General features: G+C 38.4%; 1 protein-coding gene across 1 annotated transcript; it reads left to right on the top strand.

The window, feature by feature from the left end:
- The first annotated feature begins 6065 nt into the window (after nt 1-6065).
- On the top strand, nt 6066-13231 carry LOC125674281 (uncharacterized). Its single transcript, XM_048911412.2, has 3 exons — nt 6066-6469; nt 11245-11463; nt 12909-13231. Exons 1-3 carry the CDS (start codon nt 6331-6333, stop codon nt 13112-13114), a joined length of 564 nt encoding a protein of 187 aa, XP_048767369.2. The 5' UTR covers nt 6066-6330; the 3' UTR covers nt 13115-13231.
- The last annotated feature ends 7 nt before the right edge of the window (nt 13232-13238 follow it).

Genomic DNA, 13238 nt, shown 5'->3' with positions numbered 1-13238 from the left:
GTGATGCAATAAGTGAACATCCTCATGTAGATTTGGGGGTTCCTCAAACTTCAGTTCATTGCTCATTTGGTCACAGCGGGATCAAACATTAGGATTATATCAACTGCTTTGAAGAGAGTTAACTAGACTGTGCATCGACATATTTACTACTTTTGCATCAATCTCGGAATGCAGACGTTTGATTTATATTCAATGACAAATGCTCTTCAATCATTTATGAACGGTGAAGATAATGAACTGTGATCAATATCGTAACTCCTATAAGGAATACAAAATAAAGAGTTGGGTAAACACGGACCTCTTGATATACCTGAGGTAGGATCAGGTGCCTAGGAGGAGTAAGCATCCCCTATCGACCGATTACACCCGCTGTGAACCCTGGGTGTTTTGATCAGGTAAACGGAGTAATCCGTAATCAAAATCGGTGTGCCAGGACGGCCTAACAATCGGTATGAAACAGGAATGGACTCTGTGATAAGTTATATGGGCAAACTAGATTATTATAATGAACAGAATTTTCGAAATGCTGACTTTAAACGAGACTGTAGAAACTGTCAAGTTAATTAGATCCCAAAGAAGACGCGAAAGAATATTTTTCGTACACGGCGCCTTGATGCATAGGCAAGCCTGAATAATGGGCCAAGAACTTGAATGAGAAGACATTTTCGCGCCAGCACAGGAACTGGTGATTTTGTCTGTAATAAGAATAGTAGGGGTTTATACCATACCACCCACTAATTTTTTAAAAAAAAAACACCCTAAAGGAGGAGGTGTTATGGCATAAACCCCCTACTATTATTATCATAGTTCCGGTAATGCAAGCTAGGAATTTAAAGTAAAAATGATTTAGCAATTACACACTGTTTTAAATTGCGAATATGCCAATTTTGGTTGGTAAATTTTAAAATAAGATATAGTGTATTCCGAATCTCGCGATTTTTGGGATTACTTCATTAACTCACTATCCTTGGCGAAGAAATTAACTTAAACTCAAATAATTGAAAATATTTTTAGTTATTTGAGATATCATCAATTCGTTTGATGCACGCAATCTCTTTAAACAACCAATGATGTATTCAGTTCTGAATATTACGCGCATTCATTGAGTTGGTGTTCTCTTCAAATGAATTGATGATATCAACACTTGAATTGATGCGCGCTCCAATGTCAATTGAAGATAGCGATAATTTATTTAATGTGCGCATCAATTCAAATAATGCTTTATTCAAGGCATGGCCCCCGGGTAAGGACGAGGCCACAATAGGGGATCAAATTTTTACATGCGAATAAATAGGGAAATCTTTAAAGCAATACACGCTGTAGTTGACGGCATTTTTTCAACTATCCAATAATGCATCAATAAATCCTATCGGTATAATTAATATTGTCCCCACGATCTGAAGAAAAAATCAGCTAAATAAACAAGGGAATATTGTTTTAGAGCGTACCTACAATGGGCGTTTCGTATAAACCGCCATTGTGTCGTATACACGGACATGGAAACGATGATTGCCGAACATAATCGGGTTTCTGAGACGGAGGTCATATTCAAAGATGGAGACTGACGTGAGTAACTACACATTTCGTTTGTTTGAAATATTACATTGTTTCATGAATGACAAGAAGTACTATAAGTGTTAGAAAGTAATAGAGACGCAAATGTGCCACTCAAATGAAATTTTGATGGTGAATTTTCTATAAAATTGGCATGTTAAATTGTTTTCAAATCTGACATGTGCTCAGTGCCTCTCCTTCGCATTTTTCCGAACTGGTGACCTCCGGGGTCAATGCACATTGGAAATTACGAGCAGGAATTACTGACAGGATGACAATAATTCATGAATCGAAATTTTCTGCTTATTTGACGGGTTTATTCCTTCGGATTCACTCTGATTCTATTAAGTTACATAATTTATATTCAATCACAACTATGTTAAATATTAATTTTGTTCTTTCATTTTTCTGGCCAGAAAAATAAAAAAATTACATAAACGCTTCCTGAAATATAGTAGATCCAAGTTTATGCAAATTATGGTCCCAGGAGGTAGGAGAGCAAAGTGTTAAATGCTGATATATAGGACCAATCTTTAAAAATATCCTTTGAACTATTCAAGCTAGGGATTTCATTTGTTGTGTGTGCATTTTTTTACGGTAAGACGTTTCGTGTAATGCAATGGTGTGTAATTTTGTGACCTTGACCTGGAAGTTTGACCTACTTTAAATAAAAATCTGACCTATTCAATATGTCCTGAACTATTTAAGGTAGATCTTTCATATCTTGCATGTTTATTTCTTGTGGCAAGATCTTTCATTTCATTTTGACCTTGAACTTGGAGTTTGATCTACTTATAAACATAACGTATTAAATATATCCGGAACTTCATGTATTTTAGGTGAAGCTTTCATTATTTGTATATATATGATGATTGATTGATTGTATCTTTCTTAACGTCTCGCTCGAGAATTTTTCACTCATATTGAGACGTCACCAAGACCGGTGAAGGGTTTCAAAATTTAGGTCTATGCTCGGCGCCTACGGCCATAGAGCAGTGAGGGTTCTTTAGTGTGCCACGGGTCATCCGTTTTTAAGGTCATCTCCGTGGAGGACCCGTGACATTCACACCTGATGCTGAGCGTTTGGCGATGGAACTGTCACTACCTGTTTTAACGACTTCGGATTCGAACCCCGGCCTCCCACATGCGGGGCGAATGCTCTAACCTCTCGGCCACCGCGATGGTTTATTTGTGTACATATTCTTAATGACAAAGCCTTGTACACAGTGGTGTTTGATCTTTTGACCTTGGAGTTTGACCTACTTTTTAAAAATACCCCGACCTATTCAATATCTCCCGAACTTTTTAAGGCAGAGCTTTCACATTTTGTATATAGATCATTTATGGCCAGACCTTATTATTTCATGACGTTTGACCTTGACCTTGGACCTATATTTTAAATCTCTGACCTATTCAATATTTCCTGAAGTATTTGAGTTAGATTTTTCACATTTGGATTTCTTATGGGAAGACCATTCATTTCATATTATGACCTTTTATCTTGTGACTTTGGAATTTGACCTACTTTTAAGAAAACGTTACCTGTTGAATGAAAGGTGAAGATAACGAACAGTGGTTCGAATCCCGCTCGCGCCGGTAAGTGAGAAAGTTTCCCAGTTTACTTTCGGAAGGTCGGTGGTCTCTTCCCAGGTACATTGTATTTGGGTTCTCTCTTCCACCAATAAAAACTGGGCGCCACCATATAACTGAAAAATTGTTGAGTGTGGCAGAAAACATCAAAAACAAACAAACAAACAAACGAACAGTGATCAATCTCATAACTCCTACAAGGAATACAAAATAGATAGTTGGGCAAACACGGATCCCTTGGCACACCAGAGGTGGGATCAGGTGCCTAGGAGGAGTAAGCATCCCCTGTCGACCGGTCACACCCGCCGTGAGCCCTATATCCTGATCAGGTAAAAAGAGATATCGGTAGTCAAAATCAGTGTGCCAAGAACGCTTAAAGGACACAACGCATGTTTCTAAACTTTTTCATTTTTTCAGCAAAATTAACTCTTTTTATGCCTAAAACTACTTTAAATGTGTTTTAAATGAAATATTTTGCGTAGTTTTCGAGTTTGAAAGCGATGAAATTCAAATCTTGCGATATGCATATTTTCTTTCGCTAGTTTACGCGCCATTTTGTGTGACGTCATATGCACCCTCGGGTTTGAAAACATCTATTAGCCATTTCAAAAACAGATTAGATTTAATCGACAAAAAACCAATTGTCACGTTAACGGCTTTTAAATAATAATGCATTAAGATGTTTTGTGCCGTGCTCGGGTGTACTAGTTGTCGGTAGAAAGGATTTAGACTTTTTCGAAGGAAGGTACGAAAAAAAAGACGTGGATAATTTTTTTGTTGGAGCAAGAACTTTACCTTAAAAAACACACCCAGTCACCTTTTCAAACATCGCTTGGACAGAGACGCTGATAAACTGCGAGAAAATGGATATATCGAAGCTATAAGCACTGGTAGGCCTATAGCATACATTCTGTTTTGCTCTTCAAATTCAATACACACTTGGATCAACTGACCTTCACCTTGTAACAACATATATGTAACTTCTACCAACAGGTAGATTTACAACGACAAAGAATAAAGATACAAAATAATTGAACTTTTAATTATACAAATAATAGAATATTGTATTTCCTAACTTTAAATTGAATTATAAAATTATTTCTTTATTGAACTCGTAGCATCTTGCGTGCGTCAGTAGGCTATATATCGCCGTGCTCCCACTTCGTACTTCCTAAAGACGTGCAGATCACAATTCAAAAATAGTAATAAGATTGCTTTATCAAAATAAAATAATGTGATTACCACTTTAAATTTGAATATTTTTATTGATTTGTGTGTGTGTTGTCTTTTTCTTTCTTTCCGAAATGCACGCGTGACAATAGCTTGGCATAGGGCCTAGTTGTCAACAATTTAACGTATCATAATTTGTCTAATCCAAAAATAAATAATGATTGCACTGTTTATTTTAGAAAAACAGCGCCAATTACAGATGTATAAAGGAATAACATCCCCAAACAGTTTGTAGACAGCGGCCCATATAAACATTATTTACTCACAATATTGCCGATTTCATACACGCTTTACTCGCTATATTTGGGTATTTACATCGTTATATGTGTGCACTGGTGGCGAACACATATAAAACTCGGACACTTTATCAACATCGATTTAAATGTTGCCCATAGTAAATTAATTAGGCCCCTAAAAGTTGAGTTTTTAATAATATCTCGCAGTACTTTCACAATCCGAAGGGCGCATGTGACGTCACTGTACCACGTGACTACCTACCTAATTAACTTGACTTTTTGAAATCGGGGCTTAGATTTAAGTCTGTATTGTGGTTAAATATCGCAAAATCTCGGCGAACGAACTATTAGAATTAATTACTATAAACATAAAGAAGACAAAATGCATGTAATATTGTATACTTTGAAAACATGAGATGTGTCGGTATGAAACACGTCTTCGGAAGTATTCAAGGTAGGGTTTTCATATTTTGTATATATATTCTTTATGACAATACTTTGAAATTTGACCTACCTTTAAGAAAACATAACCTGTTAAATATCTTCGGAACTGCACAAGATATGGCTTTCATATTTTGTATATAGATTCTTTATGACAAGACTTTGAGGTTCAATCGTATTTGATCTTGTTACCTTGACTCACTTTCTTAAAAATCTGACCTAATCAATATCTTCTGAACTATCTTAGGTAAAACTTTCATATTTTGTGTGTATTCTTTATGACAAAACTTTGTTATACTTTGGTGTTGGACCGTGTGACTTTGACCTGGACCTTTGACGTACTTTGAGAGCTTTCAAATTTTGTATATAGATTTCTTATGTCAATAAATCATACCATGACCTATGACCTTGGTTTTATCCAGAACAGCAAGATCATGTTAGTCATATTGGTGTTAAGGCATCTCTGTGTTACCGGGTATGTGAATTCATTTTGAGTTATGTTGTGATCTTTTGGGAATAAGTTGAGGCCACAATGTGGGGTCAAAAATTTTCATGGGAATAAAGATCGATTTAGAAAGTCTTTTCAAAATTAGAACATCTGAATAAAGGCAGGGTAAATATGACTCAGGTGAGCGATGTGGCCCATGGGCCTCTTGTTTATTTTGTGACATTGTATCATGTTTATACCGTGACCCTTTGTGGCTAGGTTGGGCCACAACATGGGTTCCATTAAATTTTCATAGGAATAAAGATTTCAAAAAATCACAATATATAGCTAAACAACAGGGCCAAGATCACTCAGGTAGGCGATGTGGCCCAAGGACGTTTAATTTATTTCATTTCACTTTTCAGAGGAAACAAGAAGTAGCATAAAACAGACAAAATACATATGTTGCTTTCTCTCTCGTGTATGCTGGTGTCATCCTATTTCCAGGGTTGCAGAATGTACTCTTAGACTATGCATGCTACATATAGTAGCACGTGTATACAATCATCAAAGTGAATAAACATGATCGTGCACGTACCAGTATATATGCATATGTAGTATTACATAATTCAAAATTATGCTGATAATCTCGACCCTTTAAACCATGTACCGGGGGATTGTACGTACTTAGCACGTATTTAGTAGCACGACTCGAATGTCAGGGTCATTCACAATAATTGCGTTGTCCTCGTGTTTCACGCCGTATAACTACACTTTGTTTAGACATTTAAAAATGTCTAAGACATATATGTGTGATGCAGCCATGACCGGAATTTAATTGAAGAGGAGACTATGCTTTCTTCTGATGATGGAACTGTGTGCATTAGTTTTGAGACACACTATGACACGAACACACGAGGCAAGTGTTTGGCTGTGTGTGGCTCCTTGGATGTTTTAGGAAACTGGGATGTTAAACAGGCGGTCATGGCAGGTAAAGTCACTATAAAGTTAACGATAGAACTACCATTTCAAATGCATCGTTGCCCGATTTTGAATTACGTTTGAAATTTCGCATGAGGTCTTGGAAAATCCACATGCTCTGAGTATACCTCACAACGTCATAGTTCTCCGTGTCCACTCAGGACCCGGGCCTGACGTTGTGAGGATGACAGAATTTCTACTAACTTAGAGCCCTAACATGGCATTAGGAGAATTACGTACCACAGGTGCCATGGGTGCTTGTGGACAAGACTTTCGATACCCACCCACCCTCCTTTCCTTGTATTTTAAATGTAGTTGGGTATTTCGGGTGTATTTGTATGCCCCCGACCAATTTAGTTTTACCCTTGTTCGTCCTTTCGCGAAACCCAGTTTTCCAGACTTTTTAAAAAGACACCTTGAGATATCGAATTCATTTTTTGAATGCAGGTGTATATTGATGAGTTTTGTTCCCGTTCGTTAATTTTTTTTTTTATGGAGTTGTGCCTCTTTAACGTAGAGAATTTAATGTTACGACCAGTTCTCAAGATTTTTTTCTAAAACGCCTTGAAATATTTATTAGGCTGCAGCTAGCAGTCACTATACTAGCAGGCAAAAACGCCGTAAAGTAAGAAATGCAAACTGACAACTCAACTGTATGACGTACAAACGGGATGATTTCAACTTCTCTATCATCAACTTCCCATATTTATGTAGAAATATCCCAGTATCACTTGCATATGGTGTTTATATATCTCAACTGATTCGATACGCAAGAGTTTGTTCTGCGTATGGTCAGTTTTTAAATCGAGGCAAGCTAATGACAAACAAGTTGATGGTACAGGGGTTTCAACAGTTTCGATTGAAGTCAGCATTTCGCAAATTCTATGGTCATCATAACTATCTAGTTTGCCAATACAACCTATCATCGGGTCAAATGCTGTCTGACGTGTTTCATACCGATTGTTAGACCGTTCTTGGCACACTGATTTTGACTACGGATAACTCCGTTTACCTGATCAGGACTCACGGTAGCTGCAGAACTGTAGCTCTCTGAAAAAATATTTTGACATAACAGAGATGTTATGTCAAAATATTTTTTCAGAGAGCTACAGTTCTGCAGCTAACGGCTGGTGTGACCGGTCGACAGGGGCTGCTTACTCCTCCTAGACACCTGATCCCACCTCTGGTGTATCCAGGGGTCCGTGTTTGCCCAACTATCTATTTTGTATTTCATATAGGAATTATGAGATTGATCACTGTTCGTTATCTTCGCCTTTTATCAAAGTACTGAGAGTACTTAGACGGAATATTGAAAAGTAACTCACAATTATTCAAAATTGATAATTTTTCAAACAATTAATAAACATATTCTTAATTACTGAGTATCAAGTTTCATATTTGAAGGCAATTGATCTTATCTGAAAGTTCCTAACGTTACATCACGGGGGGGGGGGGGGGGGGGGGGGGGGGGGTAATGAATGTTAAAGGGACTGATTCACGATCCCCCCTCCACAATTTTGTTTTTCACTGTAAATGATCAAAATATATAGTCTAATATGTTTAGAAGGTTTCTAAAAAAATAAATTAAGGTTATTCACCACAAAAGAAGAGAGTTTATTATTTGTTTAGAAAACAAAGATTGAGGTGTGTTATTGTTTACGGGGTTTTCAAAATAAAAGGATATTGATCCGAGTTTATTATATATATCACATCTCAAGTATACTTTAGGTAAAATGTGTCATTTAAAAGTTAAAATTTGTGATTGTACAAAATGAAGATGCTTTAAATTACAAAATTAACGTTTCACTGCTTTGTTTGTTTACATAAAAAAAGACTCGAGTCTTTGTTTACATAACACAGAATCAAAGTAATATTGTTCTTATCCTTGCATTCAGACAGTCCAAATTTTTGTTGTTAACATTAAATGAGTTATATTTTTAATTTTTAATATCAAACGTGAAAAACATTTGTTTCGAAACACGTGAACCAGTCCCTTTAATAACAAATTAATGTTTGAAGAGTCCACAAAAGGAGTATACAGGTTAGGAAGTGGACCCTAGGATTTTCCGTCCTAATTTTGGGGCTGTAGGGGTACCACCTGGGACCTTCCAAGGGTGGGACCACTTTTCAGGCCTCTCTAATAGTTGACTATAGGACGTTGGAATAAAACACTGATAAAGGGCTAGAGAACAATGACATCAAAGATATAAAACCCCTACAAGGGGTCACAGAGGCCTTTATGGGCAATTGAGCTCACCTGAAAATTCATGATTTTACATCATGTAGGGGACATAATGAAGGCTAATAACAACTTAACCTTTGAAGAGTCCACAAAACGAGTATGCAGACATGGAAAGGGAACCCTATACACCGGTATTATTTTCCTCCGTCAGTTTGGGCTGTAGAGGTACCACCTGGGACCTCCCAAGGGCGGAGCCACTTTCCAGTCCCCTCCAATGAGTGAATATTGGGTGATGAAAGAAAACAAAGCTGGGGCCTCCCAATGGTTAACAATGTCTCATTCCTATGTAAAGTATATAATAAAATAATATATCATTACTGTCAGACTTTGTATGTGAAAGACTTATTCAGCCACGTCTATACCTGACCGTTGTTAAGCTTTCTGCTCTGATCGATGTTTTCTCGGTTACGATGTGTGTAGACTGACGATGTCTAACGACAATGAAGATATAAAGTGCAGACTGGGAAGTAGTGGATGTGTCCATCTCTTCTTCCTCGAGTTGATCGCCCACGGATCCCCACAGTATGATCGGGAGAAGGGCTTCTGTAAGAAAGCTTGCTATTCTTCATCTGTGGCCGATCGACCCTCGGATCTCCCTCAGTAAAATTGGAGAGACGGTCTTCTTGAAGACTGTTGAGGATGCTGCATAGGAGGTCCGGAGTGGAGCACCAGATCCAGTGCAGAAACCCACCAGCTCTTGCTTCAATTTGTCTAAATAATTTAGATAGTTGCCTAAACTTTCTTTTTATTGGCCTAAAGCAGAAGGATAGTTGTGTGTGCAAATGTATTTATGGCCGAAAGTGTTTAGTTGACTAAGCTCGCACGTCCATGACTTTATGAGAGAACGGAAGACGCGCTATACCAGCCTTTGAGAGGAAGTTGGCCTCTAGCACCGATGTTTTGTGTTGCCGACGACGATGGTGTAGATTTATAGTACAGACTTCCCAGTAGGGGCCCTGCTACACTTGGTTTGTTGCGGCGAGGCGACGATGGTGGTCGACCTTCGGATCCCCTGGGAACGGGGACAGGTACTCTTGAAGATCCGGGGATAGATAGGTCCTCCAGAAGGTAGTGGATGGGTCCATCTCCTCTTCCTCGAGTCGATCGCCCACGGATCTCCACAGTATAGTCTGGGGAAGGGCTTGTTGAAGATAGCTTGCTATTCTTCATCTGTAACCGATCGACCCTCGGATCTCCCTCAGTAAAATCGGGGAGACGGTCTTCTTGAAGACTGTGTTGAGGATGCTGCAAAGGAAGTCCGGAGTGGAGCACCGGATCCAGTGCAGAAACCCACCAGCTCTTGCTTCAATTTGTCTAAATAATTTAGATAGCCGCCTAAACTTCCTTATTTATTGGCCGAAAGCAGGATAGTTGTGTTTATGGTTGAAAGTGTTTAATGTGGAGTTGATCAAGCTCGGACGTCCATGACTTTATGAGAAAGCCACGGAAGACGCGTTAGACCACTGTCTTTAAGAGGTAGTTGGCCTTTAGCACTGATGTGTTATTGTATAAAGCATTACTTGATAAAGTTTAAAAGTATGTGTGTATAATTTGATATTTGTTGAAGACTTGGTTTCCCAGTATTTATACCCTACAGATTCGATCTGATTGAGTAGTGACTGAGCAATAACATTGACTAAAATGTAGCTATTTGATTGGTCAATGTATCGGTAGCTTTCAACCCACTTCCAGATTCACAACTTTAGCTCAAAAAAGGAATACATACACAATATATATATATATATATATATATATATATATATATATATATATATAAATAAAAACACTAAGTTCCAACAACACCCGATACCTAAAAATGTCGGATCCACAACATGGATACAAGGTTAAATACAAAAAATTATACAAAGCACTAAAATGACCAACGACACGAACAACCAGATTATTAAATTTTTCCTCAGGACAAACGAAAAGAATTACATAATGTGGCCAATATCAACAGAGAATAATAACAAAAACTACATATAAATACATCTAGCACTACAACTACACTATTCTACAAACGTATTTACAACACAGACTACATGTTGTTTTATTTTTATTTGTTGGTCTTTAGGCTTGCCAATCATTGTTTAAAGTGGAGTGAATTAAGACATGCTTTATTCGTCCAAAGAGCTGATCCAAAATCTTATATATATATATCACAGAGATATAATACCTAATTCGTTTCAAAAGCAGTCAATAAGATGGTGAAAAATCCTCTTGGAACTTGAGTGATAGACTATGAATATTTAACTGTGAATGATTTGGCCAATTTTAGAATCTTGAAATAACGTGTGATAAATAATCTCTTTAGGTTGTTGCGGCGAAATAAAATAGTTACAGAAAGGTTGGTTTGGGAAATAGTTTTATGGCTCCTCTCGGCAAAAAAAGCTCTTTTCCTTGGCGGCTTCGCTGCCTGGAGAAACAAGTTTTTCGTTTCGGGGTTGGGGTGGGGGATCCCTCATACTCATCCTGTATCTGTAGTACTGTTGTAACAACAGCGATTTTGTTAATCCTTTACCAATTATCTTTGTATTCTACAGATGAAATTCCAGAAAACTCTGGAAAATGGATCATTGCAGTGAAACTACCTGCTAATGTCAAGTTTGAGTGGAAATGGGTTGTCGTTTGGCAAGAAACTCGCACCGCGTTCCGGTGGGAGGAATGTGAAAATAGGGGTACGGAACTCGAAGGACACGACTGCAAATATTATGCCCCATGGAATTGCAACGCAAAGTATCAAATCATCTCAGAATTTCCAGGTTTTTATATATATATATATTTATATATATCCAATAATTTCTTGACTTTTATGCTGCATGACAAATGTTTAGCTGCAGAACTGTATTTCTGTAGGGAAAAAAGGACAGAGTTTCAGGGAGCTCTTATTACAGATCCCTACCCTAAGTGTCAGGGGGCTCTTATTACAGATCCCTACCCTAAGTGTCAGGGGGCTCTTATTACAGATCCCTACCCTAAGTGTCAGGGGGTCTCTTATTACAGATCCCTACCCTAAGTCTCTTATTACAGATCCTTATCCTAAGTGTCAGGGGGCTATTATTACAGATCCCTACCCTAAGTGTCAGGGAGCTCTTATTACAGATCCCTACCCTAAGTGTCGGGGAGCTCTTATTACAGATCCCTACCCTAAGTGTCAGGGGGGTCTTATTACAGATCCCTACCCTAAGTGTCAGGGGGCTCTTATTACAGATCCCTACCCTAAATGTCAGGGAGTTCTTATTACAGATCCCTACACTAAGTGTCAGGAAGCTCTTATTACAGATCCCTACCCTAAGTCTCTTATTACAGATCCCTACCCTAAGTCTCTTATTACAGATCCCTACCCTAAGTATCAGGGGGCTATTATTACAGATCCCTACCCTAAGTGTCAGGGAGCTCTTATTACAGATCCCTACCCTAAGTGTCGGGGAGCTCTTATTACAGATCCCTACCCTAAGTGTCAGGGAGCTCTTATTACAGATCCCTACCCTAAGTGTCAGGGGGCTCTTATTACAGATCCCTACCCTAAGTGTCAGGGGGCTCTTATTACAGATCCCTACCCTAAGTGTCAGGGGGCTCTTATTACAGATCCCTACCCTAAGTGTCAGGGGGCTCTTATTACAGATCCCTACCCTAAGTGTCGGGGCTCTTATTACAGATCCCTACCCTAAGTGTCAGGGGGTCTCTTATTACAGATCCCTACCCTAAGTGTCAGGGGGCTCTTATTACAGATCCCTACCCTAAGTGTCAGGGGGTCTCTTATTACAGATCCCTACCCTAAGTGTCAGGGGTCTCTTATTACAGATCCCTACCCTAAGTGTCAGGGGGGTCTTATTACAGATCCCCCTACCCTAAGTGTCAAGGGGCTCTTATTACAGATCCCTACCCTAAGTGTCAGGGGGCTCTTATTACAGATCCCTACCCTAAGTGTCAGGGAGCTCTTATTACAGATCCCTACCCTAAGTGTCAGGGAGTTCCTATTACAGATCCCTACCCTAAGTGTCAGGGGGCTCTTATTACAGATCCCTACCCTAAGTGTCAGGGAGCTCTTATTACAGATTCCTACCCTAAATCTCTTATTATAGACCCCTACCCTAAGTGTTAGGGAGTTCTTACCACAGATCCCTACCCTAAGCACCGCAATAAACATGTTTTTTTGTTTTGCTGGTAGTTTTGGATTACCTACAAATGAACACTTATATTTCAGATAGAGAATGGACTTTGAAGGATGATGAACAGACTCTTGGAGATGAACATGTTCCTCAGATAACGAATGCTTCGTCGGGCTACTTTACTAGTCTACAATCCCTGATGTCATGGCTTTTTCAAAGTGTCAAAAGTAAATTGGTGGCGTTCTATTATTCAATAGGAGGACTTTTCCGAAGAGACAGTACACATGAGCATAGTGACTGACGTATTAAGTGCATTATGTAATGTTTAAACGAATTAAATGCTTACCTTTTTTTTAATTTATATAACTAAGTTACAATTATGAACCAATATAAGAAAATGTTGCATATTTAGTTATCATTGAATG

The sequence above is a fragment of the Ostrea edulis genome, chromosome 1 (genome assembly GCF_947568905.1).
Source record: "Ostrea edulis chromosome 1, xbOstEdul1.1, whole genome shotgun sequence".
NCBI classification, from domain to species: Eukaryota; Metazoa; Mollusca; class Bivalvia; order Ostreida; family Ostreidae; genus Ostrea; species Ostrea edulis.
The sequence above is the reverse complement of the archived record's forward strand: the minus strand, read 5'-3'. Positions and strand labels throughout refer to the sequence as shown.